Raw genomic sequence first — 18,788 nt, 5'->3', positions numbered from 1 at the left:
ATGACTCTTAGCAGCCTCCAGCAAATTGGGCGGGGGAAGCCATTTCTATCTGGACCTCTCCAGAGTTTTCTCATTTACTGGCTAGATTGCTCTGAACTCTAAAGGAGGGGATCTAGGACCAGGACATATGTTCCTGGACTGAAGCTGGCATTTGTTTACAGAGTAAACAAAAAATTAAGGTACCTCCCCTGTTTCTACACAGGTTGCCTTAGGGCTGGGAGAAGATTACCTTCATCAGAGGTAATCATCAGAGCCTGATTGATCTTTTCAGAAGTGGGATCTTAACAAAAATCAAAGGAAAAGGAGGGAAGAATCACTTAATAATTAGTTATTAACATAATAACATAATATTAATTTATCTCACAAGTCATTTTTTATTTTCTTCAAAAGGCAACAGCACTTCAAGCACATCTTGTTCCTCTAATACATTCTTTTTGGCCTTGGTTTCTGTTGGATGATTCACTGATGAAGGTGGCCCTGCAGTTGCTTTGTGTCTATACTGCAAATTATCCAGCTGGTAAATATATTCTTTAAAGAGTAATTAAACTCGTATTATATGCCAATCACTCTATTTAGTGTTAGAAATACAAAGATTCCCCACCTTCAAAAATCTTACAATTAGATGAAGGAAGACAACACATTAAAAAAGGCTAAAAGGCAAAGTGGGGAGAAAAGAAAACACCCAATTCAGGGTGGTGTGGGGAACATGGTGGGGAAAATGCAAAGTAGTGAAGCCAGGTAAGAAATGAGGGGATGTGTGAGTTTAACTCACTCCTTAAATAAAGGTTTTGGAGTTCATGGTTCTACCTTCTAGTCAGAGGGAAAAAGGATGAAATATATATACACATATATAAATATATACACACATATACAAACATATGAGACATGAGTACCTCACAGTTGTTTTAATTAGCATTTCTATAATCAGTGATTTAGAGAATTTTTTTTCATATTATTCATAGCTTTGATTTCTGTTTTTGAAAATTAATTGTTCATGTTCTTTAACCATTTAGCAATAGGAGAATGAATGATTCCAGTTTTAAGAAAAAAAGGATTGAATGTTTTCCAAAGTATCATAAATCCTCTCTAATTTGTTCCCAAATGCTTTCACCCTGCTTCTTGTATTGGTGCTTACAATCATGCTTTTTGAGGTACAATGGTTCTTCCATCTATCAAATCAGAAGGCATTTCCTGTGTGTTTTATGAGGGTTCAAGACTGTGCTTAGTACTGTGAGGGGAACAGAGGAGAAGGATGCATGGTTCCTTCCCCTCATCGAGCTGTCTCTTTAGGATAGAAAATTAACACACAAAGTAGTTGGAGAAAAATCAAGTCCTGAAGTGTGAGAGTGACTGTAGGTGTGATAGAAGTTCAAGAAGGGAGGAATCACAGCACACTAGATTAGTAAAAGAAGCTTTCTTGGAAGAGTTGGGATTTCAACTGGGTATTAAAGGAAGAATGGTTAAGATGGAAGGAAGGGAAGGGATAAATTCTAGGAATAGAATAGGAATAGAAATAAGCATGAATAAAGCTAGGAATTAGAATGAGTATGTATATGGGTAGGTGCCAGTCTCATCAGAGGAGAGGATCTGTATTTGACAACAGAAGGAAGAAAAATCATAAATGGAGCTCAGAATGATTGTGTCTTGCCAAGAACACACTAGGAGAAATGGAAGAACAGATGATTTAACCCAAATTCAGCACTTTGAATATTGAAGTGCTTCTCTGAATTGTTCTAACAATATATTAAATTAAAAATTGAAATTCTCACCCCAAATTGCCACTTATTTCAATTTCTCTATTTCTATTGATGGTATTACTATCTTCTTAGTCACATTACCATGGAGCTATTTTAGTTTTTTGTCTTCTCTTATCCCAACATCCAAACAAGTTAGTCCCATCAATTTTATCTCAGCTGTATCTGTTATTTCTGGCTTTTTTTTTTTGCTATTCTCACCACATTCACCTTAATTCAAGCTTTTATTGTCCATCACCCAGAATATTGTAGTAATCTGTTAACTGTTATACTTGCCCTCTACATTCTATCCTTTCAATTGTCCTTCATATCTTTTCTTAAATACTCCTACAAATGTACTGCTGTCACAAAATATAATTCCTTTATTTAAACTAGTTCCTCATTCTCTATTTTATTGAAAATAAATCCTTGATCTTGTCATACTCATTTTTGTGTATTCTAAGTTCTAGTCTAAGTTTATCCTTATTTTTTTTTATCTTCTCCTGTATCTATGTCATTGGTCAGTCATACTCCCTTTGTATCTGAAATTGATTCTATCCCTTATTTCCCTATCTTGAATTCCCATCATTTGAAAGCAGGAGCCATTTCTTTCATGAAGCCTTTCTCAATCTCTACCCAGCTGAGTTCCTTCCTATAGTTTTGGGAGGAAAGGAACTATTCAAATTTGTCATGATTTCTCCTTTATATTTTTCATATTGTTTCATGTCAGTTATTTATTTTAATACTTCCCATTATAGTATAACTCCTTTTAAAAAGGGTTTATAATATATCTATTTTTCACCAAAAAAAAAGTTAAAGAAATACCAGAGACCACCTAATTTAACACATTTCTGAAAGAATCCTGTCCCATTCAAAAAATGTAAAATATTTATCCCTATTAAATTTCTTCTTTTAAAAAAAGTTCTACTTTTTAAGAACATCTTAAACCTATTAACTATTAGTCCTTCTCCCTTTGTTATATACAAATTAAATCAGCATGCCATCTATATTTTCTCCTAAGTCAGTAACAAAAAATGTTAAATAGTAGTAAAGTTGTGATTAAATCAGTAATGACTGCTAATAGTCTGACCAATCAACAGGTTTGGATATTGTCTAACCCATGTCTTCTCATTTTTTTTCTGTGACAATTATATAACAGACTTGGACATTTTGCTGAGTCTACATGGATTATATCTGGCATTTTCTTGGTCATGTTGATTTCTTATATTGCAGTGCTCAACATAAGAATTAGCAAAAAGATGACTAAAAATAATTGTATTTCCATGTGCCAACATCTGTTACAGAGAATGAAGAATTAGAGAAATTCTTCAAGGAACATGATAAGACCCTCCAAATTAAGTTATTATTTACTTTAATACTTAACGACTGTATTTGAAAATATGGATCAAAAATAAGAAATGCGAAGTCAAAGACTACACAAAAGACTCAAGCCTTATAAATTTTCTTTGACAAATGAATCAGAAAACACTATGTAGTGCCAAATGACACCACAAAATGATATAGATTCTATTTTAATAATAACATTTCATTGTTATGTTATGAATAGCATTCACATTCATATAATACTTTAAGAATGGAAAAATCCTTTACAAATATTATTTCACTTTATCCTCATTATAAACTCTGGGAGATACGGGTACACCACTGACTTATTGGAGAAAAATCAATATTAGTGCAAAACTAGGAGAAAGAATATAAAAAAGAAAATGGTATGATATGTGTAATTAAAATGACTTCCGCCTGATATTTTTAAACAAGTTTTAATAACAATAAATGATATGTGGATAGATACAGACTGATGATTCCCTTAGGCAACTTGGCTGATGTAAATCAAATGACATAACAAGGAGGCAAAAAAAAAAAAAAACCCAAAGTCCCTTAGTCAGCAGATATTTTATTTACTTGTGCAGTGCTGAGATATGACAGCTAAGAGCAATAATTATTTGGAATATGAACTCATTTGATAGATGTTTTATGGAGAAAGATGATAGATTCTGGGCAATATTTTCTTGTTAAAGAGAGAAGTGGAAGATAAAATCAGTTTCAAGAATTACTTGGTAAGAGACTTTTATTAAAAAAAAAAAAAAAGTTACCCTAACAGCTTTTAGGGATAAAATTGAAAGAGGAAGGGAAAGGAAATAAGCATTAATAGAACACCTACTATGTGTCAGTACTATGCTAAATACTTTTTAAAAATATTGTCTCATTTTATCCTCACAGCAGCAATGTGAAAGACATGCTATTTTTATTATTATCCCCATTTTATAGTTAAGGAAACTGAGGCAAATAGAAGTTAAGTAAATTGCCTAGTAGAAGTGTTTTACATGATTGCACATGTACATCCTACATCTGATTTCTTAACATCTTAGGGAGAGGGGAGAGGAAGGAAGAAGGGATAAAATTTGGAACTCAAAAACTTAAAGAAAAAATATATTAAACATTGTTTAAACATGTAATTGTGAGAAAAATAATATATATGCAATATATTACTACATTATAATTTTATCAATATATCATATATTATTTATAAAATGATTTTATATATTGGTCAGCAATTATATCTCTATGTTATTTTATATGTAAACATACAGACACAGATACACAGACACAAATTGCCCAAGATCACAGAGCTAATAAATGTCTGGAGTAAGATTTGAACTTAGGTTTTCTTGATTCCAGGCCTATTAATCTATCTACTGTTCCATCTAGTCTTACAAAACATAAAAAACTGAAAAGATCACACAAAAAATTATAGCTTTTTTCTCTTAGCTGTTGAAAACATTAAAGTCCATACCTGGGCTTTAGTCCCAGATTTGCTTACAGAGAAAATAAAATTGTTACTAAAGAGAATAAAAATAGGGAAAGCAACTAAAATTAAGAATATATTTATATATGTATATAAGAAGGGAATTCTGTGCTAGAGAAAACCAAGTTATGATGGTAGTGAGGGATCATTTTACAACACATCTAAAGAGATACTAAAAGCAGGGGAAAATCTTCATATTTATTAAATACTCAATTAAAAGTGACTGAGAGAATATCAATATCTAGTGTCCTATATACCTACTTCACCACTATTGATTCTTTTACTTATTGATTTCATTAACTCATATATATTCAATTTTCATCTTTATTCAGATGATTCCCAAATCTCCACATATATAGTCTTAGTCAGTTTACAGAGTTCTGATTCCACATAGCCAAATACCTTTTGGAACTTGATGTCTTAGAGGCATCTTAAACCCAATATGTCTAAAACAGAATTCATTGCTTCCCCGATCCACCATGTCCTCCACTTTTCAAATTAATGACCCTTGTACTCACCTGGATTTGCAGACTCCAGGGTCACACAGCTAATATGTCTCTGAGTCTGATTTGAACTCCTATATAGACCCAGAACTCCATTCACTGTGCCATCTAGATGCCCTTAAGTACATTTGTGATATGAACCTACTAAAAGAAACCTATTTCTTCTAGTATATCAGGGTGGGTATAAAGGAAATAGTCTCCACTGAAAATTTCATGAGGAAAGCATATTATGGATTAAGTCAAATTTTACTTAAGACAGAAAATATAAGAAGAATTTAGGAAAGAAAAGAGGCTGAGCTTCTAAGTAGGTTTGCTCATTGTATATCAGGTTCTGCTGGAATCAGTGGATAATGTTTGATACAGGGATAGTAAGGGCAAAATAAACCTGGAAAAGAATAGAGCTAAGTTGGATAAAAGTGAGAGAGAGGCAGCAAGAGAAAGGAATTTCTACTTAATAGATATGGATTAGAATATGGTAGAACCACTAATGGAGACAATTTAATAAACCATTAGACCCAGAACAGGAAAATGCACACAAACAGTGGTAATTTGCTGCTTATTATTTTTGGCTAATGGATAGTAGTTTATAACCAGATTGTAAAACTTATGAATAAATTGTAATAAACTGTCATTTTTTAAGGTTGCAGTTCTCTTTGTGGGGCAAGTTGTGTACAGTATCCTGGTCAGCCTGCATTTAGAGGAACACCAAGTAACTCTTTGTTGCTTTGTATCTTAAAATGGGTTTCCCATATGACTTCTGAGAATCCCACAATTCAGCAGTTGGCTTTTACACTCCTTGCAAATGTTGCCTTATCTCATGATTGTAAAGGAGTTATTCAAAAGGTAAGCACTTAAACTCTACTATGCTTCATAAACAAAAATATCCAATGATTGAGTATATGGAACAAAATTATGATTTAGGGTTCTATTTTTAGAAATTCATAAAATGAACAAGGTACACTTTCTTTAAAGCCAGTTGGCATATAGAAATGATTGGGAACTAGAGTACAGAAATCATAACTATTTTTAAATTTCATACTTTTTTTGTGCTTTTTTTTTGTGCTTTTAAAAGTGAAGCTCCAAGACAAATTTCTTATAATATTTTAGGATCATAAAAGTAATACATTCTATCCCAGAACTGTTAACTCACCAAGTGGTTAACAAGTTTAGATTGACAGAGTGCTTTCTGAAATCAGAGGATTCCTCAACATCCTCTTTTAAAGCTTATCGCCCCCTGTTTTTAATGTAGCAGCTGCAGTTATATTGCCAACATTCTAAGTTTTCATTTTATTTTGGACTCATTTAGTTTATAAATTGATTAAATAAACGAATTTAATATTGCATAGTTCATGAAAATACAAAATCTTCACTCTGTAAATTGGTACAGTATTATCCTAAACCTTGGTTATATTCAAAGAATTGACCCCTGCTGTGTTAGATTCCTGATTTTGAAAACTGATCCTTGGGTAGTCTGTTATGTCTATTTCTATCAGTAAATTGTATCAGGAGACCTTTGTTACTTTTCTTTCATTTATATACTAAGAAGCTCCATAGTATTAAATTTACCTTGTTATTATCATTAATGTAAAAGCAGAGAAAAGGATTGCTATCTAGTTTTCTTTCGTAGATAAAGAAGTCTGAGTAGAAATAATTTAAGTAGTCTAAGAATAATAGAAAAAACTATATTCAGCTATAAATTATATGTGACCTATTCTCCTCTCTAATCCATCTTCCATACCATGCCAAATTGATAATTTCAAAGCATATATATTACTCTGTTGTTCCTCTGCTCAAATAATTTCAATGACTCCTCATTCTCCTTAAGATAAAATAAAAATTCTTGTTTTGCATTTAAAGCTCTTCACAATACATGAATATGTTCCCCAATCCCACAAGATTGCAAACTACTTGAGTGATTATTTCACTTTTGATTGGTATCCTTAGTGCCTTGCACATAAAGATATTTAACAAATGCTTATTTTATTGATTGATTGATTTCAGATAGGAAATAAAGATAGAATAAGTATATAATATTGGCACATTATCTTTGCAGTACATTCATAGATAAATTCATCAGATTGCTCCCAGACCAAACCAGGACAGCTAACCAATAATCAAGATATCAGAGAAGAATTTTATTTCCTTTTCCTATCCTTTCCATAGTATGATTATTAGTGAGTAGCCAAATATGCAGAAAATAGATAAATGAAGATCAATCAAGGGACCTAAAATCACACATCACAAATGAAAAATATCAGTCTTAAATAAGTTCATCTCATTCCCCATTATAAAAAGAATTAGTAAAAAGTGAGATCTTAAAAGTTTTTTTTTTCCATTTTCTTTTGTAGTTTCTACTAAGAAATATTGCAGATTTGTGTCTTAGAGGATATTAGTGGAAAGGGAAAAATAATATTGGAGAATAGAATATAAGAAGACTAGCTAATTAACCATCAAGGGACTAGTGAGATAATCAAGAAAATGTTAAGTCTCACGAAGAAAATAATGTTCTCTTTATCTCCCCCCAGAGTAATTTCTTACAGAACTTTTTATCTCTGACATTGCCGAAAGGAGAAAATAAACATCTTCCTGATCTTGCTATTCTTTGGTTGAAGTTCCTTTTGAATATTTCCTCTGATGAAGATGGGCAACAAATGATTCTGAAACTCAGTGGCTGTTCAGATTTACTTGTTGAAATGAGCAAATATAAACACAAAAGCAGTCCCCATTTACCTCTTCTTATTCTTCATAATATCTGTTTTAGTCCTTCAAATAAACCCAAGATCCTAGCTCATGGTAGGTATTCAAGTAAGTATGCGTATGTCACATGGGTATTGTTAAATATTGTTATCTGGGTATCACTTAAAATAATCTACCTATTGACCAGCTATTTATAAAGAATTTTGTAACTTATTTTTTGAAACAAGTGGAGAAATGTGTCATCTTTGGCAAGTGTGAAATATGAGAGGATGAGAGAGGTATGTCTTACAATATTTTTTCCACTTTTTAAAAAAAATTAAAGTCAATAAACATTATAAAAGATTGTTGTCTGCAATTTTCTATATTAATAATTGGTGATACAAAGATGAAATATAATACAATTCCTGTCCTCATAACTATGCAATCTAGTCAAGAAAAATAAGAGAATTAAAATACAGGTTAACATGTAATATGCTTATAGAAAATCATTGAGATTCTATTTCATGTTTTACAACGTATACATCTGTATAAGATGTTTTTAGTAATTTTCAATAAAAAAATTTTATGATTCTACCAGTTTGCATACTTCTATCAATGCAGTTTCTGATCATCCTTTAATGAAGAATTTTATGAAAAATAAAAGAAAAACAAAAATACCGTCAAGACATGATGGTCAATTTTCTGGTGATGAACTTATTCAAACTTAAGCTGGTTCTCATAGAATAGTCTGTTATGTTGGTGAGACTTGTTCTCCTGCATTTATTTTCCTGAATAGAGGCAATTTTATTGGGGGCAGAGAAGCTAGCATTTCAAAAATAGAAATTTTTTTCATTGGGAGCCATAGCAAACTTGAGAAGATGGAATTTGACTAAACCAGTTTCTTTGAAGATCTGCCAACAAATCTATATCTTCCAATAGAACAAAGCTTCATCTTCTGATTAGAGAATCCTATATTAGATAATCTGAGGTTGATTATGATAAAATTTGACTTCAGTATTGAAAATTGAAAAAAATCAGTTCAGTTATAACTGTCATGTTGTAAGTGAACTGTTTTGGAAACATATACTAGGAAGAATTTTTAAAATTACAACAATTAAAAAAATTATAATAATAGTTTCAGAAGCGGTTTCTAGAAAGACAATTGAGCAAACTAGTAATTAAACTTTTGTTTTCATTATCTTATTTTTAAATATTTAGAGATTTATTAGCACATGAATAGTTTCCAATAATATCCTTCCCGACAACATTGTAGAAGTGCCTTAATGAAATTACCTTTTAGGGGTTATATTTATGCCATACTTTTTTCTCAGTCTGTTATACATGAAACTTTAATTTTTTTACTATTTTCAATTCATATAAAATACCAAACACTTCATTGCCATTTTCTTAATCTTTCAAGTGGATATCCATTATAGTACCAGTATACAAGTACATTTCACTTTTCAAAATTAATGTTTTTAAAATAACATGACTGTAACTCCAGTTTCTCTAAGTAGGACTTTATTTACTCATTGACTTTAAAAGAATATGAACTTAGAAGTAGCTTACATTGGAAAAAAGTTTTCCCCAATAGTTAAAAAAAAAAAAATTGCAGATGGAAAAAATTCAGAATTCATGAATACTTTCCTTAGAATTTACATAAAATGAAATGTAAAATACATTGGAAGTAGTGGTTATCAGATAACTTATCATCTCTGCTCATTTCTGAACAACAGGTTTTCTTTAAACCAATTGTACCTATATTGAGCACATTATCAAATGAGAAAATATATGTAAAGCATTTTATAAACCTTCTTTGTAGTATTAATAAAATGGAGTGCTGAAGTGTTAAAAAAAAAAAGTCAATTGGATGTGAATGTGAATTTTTTCATAAATAATTTATTTTTCCAAATACAACAAAGACAGTTTTCAACACTGACTTTTGCAAAACTTTGTGTTCCAAAGTTTTTTCCCTCTCCTCTCTCTTCTCTTCCTTCTCAAGCCAGCAAGCAATCCAATATAGGTTAAACATGTGCAATTCTTCTAAACAGATTTCCATATTTTTCATGCTGTGCAAAAAAAGCACAAAAAAATCAGATTAAAAAGGAAAAAACACAAGAAAGGAAAAAATGAAAATATTGTGTATTTTGAGCCACATTCAGTCTCCATATTCTCTCTCTGGATATGGATAGCACTTTCCATCAAAAGTCTGTTGGAATTGCCTTGAATCATCTCATTGTTTAAAAGAGCCAAATCCATCACAATTGATCATCACATAATTTTCTTGTTACTGTGTACATTTTTGGTCTGCTCACTTAGCATCAGTTCCTGTAAGTCTTTCCAGCCTTGAACATGTACTTTTTAATGGTCTATTTTCTTGAAGTTTTTTCCAATAGACCATGTAAAGACTATTATATATCTTAATATTGTTATTTTAGTGTTAATCATAATATAATCCAAAATCACAGAAAAGACAAAATGGGATGTATATGAAGTATTTGTAGTAACAAAATTTTATTTCCTCATTAGATAAAGTTATTTCATTGCTGTCTTCTTGTCTGGAAAATGACAACCGAAATGTTCAGAGAATTGGAGCAGCTGCACTTTGGGCTCTTATCTACAATAATCACAAGGTTAGTTTTTGATGACTTTTAACCATTTAACCAGGGTTTTGAAAAAAAAGGAAGTCAAGGCTCCTAAAGTGCATACAGAATTACTAAAGACCTAGAAATAAGTTAGTCATATCATTTGTATATGATCATAAAGTTAATATAGTGCAGCCACATCAAATGAAATCAACAAAATTTGATAACTAAATAAGTGTTTTATTCTCGAATAATGCTTTTTTTAGTTTGTTTACCTAGTTAGTGTAAATTATAGGCAATATTGTTACAATACAATTCAATTCAACAAACATTTAACTAACAACTGTTTGCAAATATTTTCACATTAGTGTGTTTTCTAAAAGTTTTTTAAGAATGTAAAACAATGCATAGTAGTAGAAGTTGATCCAATTTAGGAAAATACTAAGTTTCATATCCAAATTTAATAATAAATCCTATTTTCCATTTTTAAGGCATTGGGTACCTAATGTAAGTTGTTTCCTTTACATTTAGTCTTTCATTATAGTAAATCAATGAACATTTATGAATCACTAACTATATGCCTGGCACTGTGTTAAGCTCTAGGAATATAAAAAGAGGCAAAAAAGATAATCCCTGCCCTCAAGGAACCTATAATTTAATGGGAGAGACAACATGAAAACAAATATAATCGAAGTAAGCTATATACTGGTTAACTACAAAGTAATTATTAGAAGACACTTTCCTAGAGAAGGTGAGATTTTAGCTGATTCTTGAATGAAAAATGAAGGTAGGGAATCCACAAGATGGAGATGAGGAAAGTATTCTATTCATTGAAGGATAGCCAGTTAAAGTGCCTGAAAATGGGAGATAGAATATATTTATGAAGGCCATGTAAGATAATAACAGAATCATATGGATGGTAATGATTTGGGAGTTATTAAAGGAAGTTAAAGAGTCTATTTTAAGGAATTAGTCATTTTGTATTTTTATAGAATTATTGAGTCTTATATTTGGAAGGGACCTCAGAAGTCAACAAACATTTTTTAGGTTGTTATATTATTATCCATAAAAATCTGTTGTCTCCCCTAGCCTATATATTCCATCTCCTATTCTAGCATTTTATATGTCTTAATATGTGCACCATGCTGAGTGCTAGGGATACAAAAAGAAAGGTAAGGAATTCACAAACAAATAAAAACAATTATATACAAATAAGCTATATCTAGAAAATAACCACAGAGGCAAAACCTAGATTTAAGGGGAATTAGGAAAAGCTTCTTGTAGAAAGTGAGATTTTAGCCTGTACTTGAGTGAAGCCAAGAGATGGATCACAGTATCTTTTGACTGCATTGTCACATCCTTAATTCATTGAATTTTCAGCCTACTGAAATAGCCATGTCTTCTTCTGATCATTTATTATCAAATTATCATATATTTATATGATATATATCATAATATTAGATATTATTGTCATATATAGCCCCTACTATGTGCCAGATCCTTCTTTTGCAAATGTTATCTCGTTGGATCCTCACAATTCTATGAGACAGATATTATAATTATCCTCAAATTACAGTTAAAACCTGAATCAAACAGGTTAAGTGACTTGCTTAGGTTCACATAGCTTCTAATGTCTGAGGCCAAATTTGAACTCAGATCTTCCCAACTGTAGTCCTGGTACTCTGTGTCCCATCTAACCAATATTACTTATTGGCTAGTCCTTCCTTCTCTTTCATATACCAGTATAATTGATTTTTAAAACCAAATATAGGACTTTACATTTATTCCTTTTAAATGCTACTTTATTACATTTAGCTCATTATGCAAACTGTATTTTTTATTTTCTTGGATTCTATTATCTTGGATTTTCTTGATTCTATTATCCATCTTGTTAGTTGTTCCTCCAAGTTTCATGTAACTCTTAATTTTTACAATTTTATTTTCTCAATCACATGTAAAAATTTTTTAACATTGATTTTTTAAAATTTTAATTCCAAATTCTCTCTCTCCCTGCCTTTCTCAACCTCGATTGAGAAGACAATTTGATATAAATTATATATATGAAGTTATACAAGATATATTTTTATATTAGTCATTTTTTTTAAACCAAGAAAAATAAAGTTTAAAAAGTGTGCTTCAATCTGCATTCAGAGTCCATCAAATTTTTTTATGGATGTGGATAGCAGTTTTCACCATAAATCATTTTTTACAGCAAAATAGTATTCCATCAAAATCATTTATCACAACTTGTTCACCCATTCCCTGATTGATAGGTATTCCCTCAATTTGCCATTCTTTGCCATCACCAAAAGAGCTGCAATAAATATTTTTGTATGTATAGGTCTTTTTACTTTTTTTTTAAATTTCTTTGGGCTACAAAGTGATTTTCCTGGGACAAAGAGATATGTAGAGTTTAAAACCTTTTGTGTTTTAACTAGTTGGATCAGTTCACAAACTCCACCAACAATGCATTAATGTCACAATTTTTCCAGAATTCCTCCACCATGTTATTTTTTTTTAACCTTTTGGTTTGATAAGCATGCCATGTATGACTTCATTCAAAGTATTTATAAGATATTGAAGAAAATATAGTTAAGGATATATATTTCTTTGAGGCATTCTAGTAGAGTCCTTCATCTAGGTTATTATTATCAACGACTACTCTTTAAGGTTAGTTCATGCTCACATTTTTTCAATATCTCCAAAAAAAGTATCCAGAAAGGCTTTGCCAAATGTTTCAGTGAAATTCATGTTTGCCCTATTTTTGTCATTCCCCTGATTTACCAGTCTATGTTAATTTGTGTAATCAGAAATAAAAATAAAATTAGTTGACAAGATTGTTTTTAATGAATGTACTTAAACAATCATTGTTTTTCTTTTTAAATGTTTTCAAATTATTCTTTATTAGTACACTGCTTTTTTTTTTTTTTTTTTTTGCCGGAATTCAAAATAGAACTCACTGCTTGAAAATTTGAAGAAATTATCTCCTTTAATTTTCATAAATTGGGACACAATTGCGTACTTTGGCTCAGATATCTCACCAGTGTCTTATCATCTTATCTTATCCACTAGTTCTGTCTAGACCATAATCTTTTTCTCTTTTTGTTCTTTTTCTTTCCCCAAGCATAGTTTTAAATAAACTAAATGAAATAGTCAATGCTTTTTGTCTTTCTGTCTTTATAGAAAACATTAGATCATTCTGTTTTTCAGCTTTTCTGACATAATTCTTATGGTAATGTATCCCTTTTTGTATTCTTCCTCAGTCATTTTCCTTCATGTCCATCTCCTACATGTTTTGTTGATTATTGGATTACATATCATTCCCTTAAATAATTCTTCCTTATCACAATAATTTTTGTCATAAGCAATTGAAAGAATCTTATCCTTCTTGAATCAATTTGCCCAATAAATTTTAACCTATAGGAGTTTCAATTCTTTGGATTCTACTCTAAAAAATCTATTTCTAGACCCTCTCTTCTATTTCACAAACTCAAAAATGGTGTGCTCACAGACCTTTCAAGTCTGTGAATCACTTAAAACTCTCTTCTTCTTTCACAAATGAATATGGTCATGGTCCACCTTTATACTGATAGATTCAGCCAAGGGCTGTCCAAGATCTAGTCTCATTTTGCACTAATTTTATCTTTGTCTTATTTCACTGTGACAGAAGATAGATTATAGATTGGCTTGTCTTTCAACCTGTATCTCTATAACCTTGCCTTGACCCATGTTTTTTAAGCCACAGCCACAACCCCTTTATACCCCATGGTTTAGATTTTCATCTTGCATAATTTTATTTGCAGATTTTCCTATAATCTCCTTAGTCTACTATAAGATGCTGAAGTATGCAGGGTTGGGATAATTTTGCACTCTGTGTTTGTATGTATGTGAGACACACACACACACATCTCTTAACAATGCAGTTTTTAAAGGGATTGATTATGAAGCAAAATGATTATGGTGTAATTTCCCAGTGATTTTTGCTACAAGAATTCTGAAATCATTATCAATTTATTTTTGTTATGTTATATAAAATAGTATTGAAGTTTTACATTTCATTGTCTCCATCCTAATTTCTGCGAGTAGAAATTTCTATATTTCTACATGCATTTCTATGCAATCCTACTGTGGCTTAAATTACATAGCAATATACCTAGACAGCTGGTTGAAAAACTTCTTAAGATTTTCTGATGAAATAATAATGATGATGATGATAGGTTGGAAAAATCTGAAACCAATGCAGAGTAGCAGAGGAAAAAGAGAGAGGGTAATAAGTATTTATTAAATGACTATTATGAAATGTAGGAATGAGATAATGTAGAGAGATATATGAAAAGCGAACAAGAGAATATGACACTGTAGTATGGTACATAAATCTCTAATTGCATTATTATAATCTGCTTCTTATTTGATAATATGTCATTATTGACAGAAGGTATCCCTTGATACTTTGAACCTCATAATGTGGGAATAAATGTAGTTATTGGAGTACTCTGTATTTTTTACAGGCAAAAGCAACTTTGAAAATTCCATCAATAATAAGAAAAGTAGATAAAGCCTATGCTTCAGCAAAAAAAAGTAAGTTTCTCTCTTTAAAAATTTCTATCTATAGTTTGAAAGATGGTAAGCATTGATGCTGACATCTGAGTAAATATGCCTTTGTGTAGGGCACAGCAAAATGTCAGTTTGCTAAAATGATGTTTTGCAAATGTATAAGTATTATTGGTTGTCTATCCTTTTAAACATTAAGTTTTTAGCAATAAAATCTGCTGGCAAATGTTTACAATGTCATCATTTCTTAAAATTTGGCTATGATTCTTCTCTGTCAATTTTTTCTTACCCTCTTTCTTTTGCAAATGTGCTAAGGAGATATATTTGTGTGATAAGAACTACTGCCCAATTACGATTGACCTTGAATAGCAAACTCCGATCTGACATCAGTTTATTAAATTATATTATGACAAGAAGAGACCATTACTTCTGTATCTATTATGTCATCTTGTCAGTGTGATCATGCTATGAGATACGGGCTTACCATGACTTAGCCTTTTAAAATTTTTTCTAGAATCATAACTTTTCTCAGATCCTTAGTTCAACTTTCTATACTAAGTCATGGACCCCGAATTTAGCTTTTCCAGAACCCCATTTATTTGTTGTTGTTTTTTTGTGGTTGAACTCAAAAGCATCATTCAAACAATGAACATACATTTTAGAGCTGGTTAGATATATAATACCATAATGTTGAAGAGAGTGTTCTTGGAGGAAGTGTATGCATTTGAGGCTATATTTTGTGATTTGTTCAAAAGGGATAATTACAGGATATAAAATAAACCCACATAAGTCATCAGCATTCTTATATATCACTAACAAAACCCAACAGTTAGAGTTACAAAAAGAAATTCCATTTAAAGTAACTACTGATTATATAAAATATTTAGGAATCTGTCTGCCAAGGGAAAATCAGAAACTTTATGAGCAAAACTACAAAACACTTTCCACACAAATTAAGTCTGATCTAACCAACTGGAAAAATATTAAATGCTCTTGGATTGGGCGAGCAAATATAATAAAGATGACAATACTACCTAAATTAATCTACTTATTTAGCGCTATACCAATCAGACTCCCAAAAAACTACTTTGATGAATTAGAAAAAATAACAACAAAGTTTATATGGAAAAACAAAAGGTCAAGAATTTCAAGGGAATTAATGAAAAAAAAATCAAATGAAGGTGGCCTAGCTGTACCAGATCTAAAATTATATTATAAAGCAGCAGTTACTAAAACCATCTGGTATTGGCTAAGAAATAGACTAGTTGATCAATGGAATAGGTTAGGTTCAAAGGACAAAACAGCCAATAACTTTAATAATATAGTGTTTGACAAACCCAAAGACACCAGTTTCTGGGATAAGAATGCATTATTTGACAAAAATTGCTGGGAAAATTGGAAATCAGTATGGCAGAAACTAGGCATTGACCCACACTTAACACCGTACACCAAGATAAGGTCAAAATGGGTTCATGACCTAGGCATAAAGAAAGAGATGATAAATAAATTGGAAGAGCATAGGATAGTTTACCTCGCAGACCTGTGGAAGAGGGAGGAATTTATGACCAAAGAAGAACTAGAGATCACTATTGACCACAACATAGAAAATTTTGATTATATCAAATTGAAAAGTTTTTGTACAAACAAAACAAATGCAAACAAGATTAGAAGGGAAACAATAAATTGGGAAAACATTTTTACAATCAAAGGTTCTGATAAAGGCCTCATTTCCAAAATAGATAGAGAATTGATTCTAATCTATAAGAAATCAAACCATTCTCCAATTGATAAATGGTCAAAGGATATGAACAGACAATTCTCAGACGAAGAAATTGAAACTATTTATAGACATATGAAAATATGCTCTAAATCATTATTAATCAGAGAAATGCAAATTAAGACAACTCTGAGATACCACTACACACTTGTCAGATTGGCTAGAATGACAGGGAAAGATAATGGGGAATGTTGGAGGGGATGTGGGAAAACAGGGACACTGATACATTGTTGGTGGAATTGTGAACACATCCAGCCATTCTGGAGAGCAATTTGGAACTATGCTCAAAAAGTTATCAAACTGTGCATACCCTTTGATCCAGTAGTGTTTCTACTGGGCTTATATCCCAAAGAGATACTAAAGAAAGGAAAGGGACCTGTATGTGCCAAAATGTTTGTGGCAGCCCTGTTTATAGTGGCTAGAAGCTGGAAAATGAAAGGATGTCCATCAATTGGAGAATGGTTGAGTAAATTGTGGCATATGAATGTTATGGAATATTATTGTTCTGTAAGGAATGACCAGCAGGATGAATACAGAGAGGACTGGCGAGACTTACATGAACTAATGCTGAGTAAAATGAGCAGAATCAGGAGATCATTATATACCTCAACAGCGATACTGTTTGAGGATGTATTCTGATGGAAGTGGATCTCTTCGATAAAGAGAGCCTTAATTGATCAAAGATGGACAGAAGCAGCTACACCCAGAGAAAGAACACTGGGAAATGAATAGAAACTGCTTGCATTTTTGTTTTTCTTCCCGGGTTATTTATACCTTCTGAATTCAATTCTCCCTGTGCAACAAGAAAACTGTTCGGTTCTGCAAACATATATTGTATCTAGGATATACTGCAACCCATTCAACATGTAAAGGATTGCTTGCCATCTGGGGGAAGGGGTGGAGGGAGGGAGGGGAAAAATCGGAACAGAAGTGAATGCAAGGGATAATGCTGTAAAAAATTACCCTGGCATGCGTTCTATCAATAAAAAGTTATTTAAAAAAAAAAAAAAAAGGGATAATTAGTTGTTTTATTCTATTTTCCTTAGTAGGCAAAGGATATCAAAATCTTCACAGGTCTTCCTTTAAGAGATAGAAAATTAAAGAATATATGTATAAATATATATTACAGTATTTATAGGCAAAACATTTATTTCCTTTATTGTTATTTTACTTTAAAATCCAAATAAATGTTAAGGTATACTTTTAAACGTTTCACATATATTATTAATTTCAACAGATTTTTTTTTTCCCTCATTTGTCTTTTACAGCTATCTCAGACCATGATGCAGACTCATTGAATGCCTATTATTTAAAATGTCTGGAGAATCTGATGCAACTCCTTCTCTGCACGTGAATTTCCTGAACTGTTCCATTTTGATTTAGATACTTACATGATTAGAAAGGCTTGGTTCAAAGAAATATTGTGCACTTTCAGGTTCCTGTACACATTTTATCCAAAACAAACAAAGCCTTTTGGAAGAGACTAAAGTCATCCAAGAAGCAGAGCTGATGATTGTCAGAACTCTACTATAATACGATGAGCCCACAAATAGCACCTGACAAGATGATAGAAAATAAAAACGTAAAAAAACCTGGAATATTTTTTTATGTAAAATTTTATGTAAAATAAAAATCATATTTATTACCTATTTATCAAAATAAAATATTGGAGAAATTCTAAACTGATCGAAGTAATAATAATTGTCTTTTGTTAGATTTCTCACTTGTAAATGATAAGAAATGAAATAATTTTATAATATTTTCCTTGACTTGGCATTAATATAAAACTTAAAATTTATCTTTCAATCTATAGTAATTCAATATTTTATATATGTTTTATTTATGGCATTTTAGATCCTGTCCCTGGCCTTAAGCTAGGTAGTAAGAGTTAGTTGCTCCTATCGATTAGGATCTGTAATCTAGTGGTAGAAATTAGATATATGTGCATGTATATATATACATTTATATGTATAACAGCAAGGTAGAGCAATACTATGCAAACACATATATACTTGATTTGAGAGATAAAAAACAAAATGTATGAGAGTTGAAGTAGATTTTCTGATTGGGTAGTTTAAGTTTTATGGAGAAATTAGCATTTGAGTTGAACTCTGAAGGATGGTTAGAAATTCAAAA

General features: G+C 31.2%; 1 protein-coding gene across 1 annotated transcript in view; it reads left to right on the top strand.

Moving 5' to 3' along the window:
* RTTN (rotatin) overlaps positions 1-18,338 on the top strand; it is a 235,447-nt gene extending 217,109 nt beyond the window's left edge. The window contains exons 44-49 of the mRNA XM_051973949.1: positions 391-517; positions 5,704-5,906; positions 7,589-7,856; positions 10,269-10,372; positions 14,833-14,902; positions 17,921-18,338. Of these exons, the coding sequence (XP_051829909.1) occupies positions 391-517; positions 5,704-5,906; positions 7,589-7,856; positions 10,269-10,372; positions 14,833-14,902; positions 17,921-18,006 (858 nt within the window). The 3' untranslated portion in view covers positions 18,007-18,338. The remainder of the gene's footprint in view (positions 1-390; positions 518-5,703; positions 5,907-7,588; positions 7,857-10,268; positions 10,373-14,832; positions 14,903-17,920) is intronic.
* The last annotated feature ends 450 nt before the right edge of the window (positions 18,339-18,788 follow it).

Source organism: Antechinus flavipes, chromosome 1 (assembly GCF_016432865.1).
Source record: "Antechinus flavipes isolate AdamAnt ecotype Samford, QLD, Australia chromosome 1, AdamAnt_v2, whole genome shotgun sequence".
Taxonomy (NCBI): Eukaryota; Metazoa; Chordata; class Mammalia; order Dasyuromorphia; family Dasyuridae; genus Antechinus; species Antechinus flavipes.
Note: the sequence above shows the minus strand (reverse complement) of the source record. Positions and strands in the feature narration are given on the sequence as shown.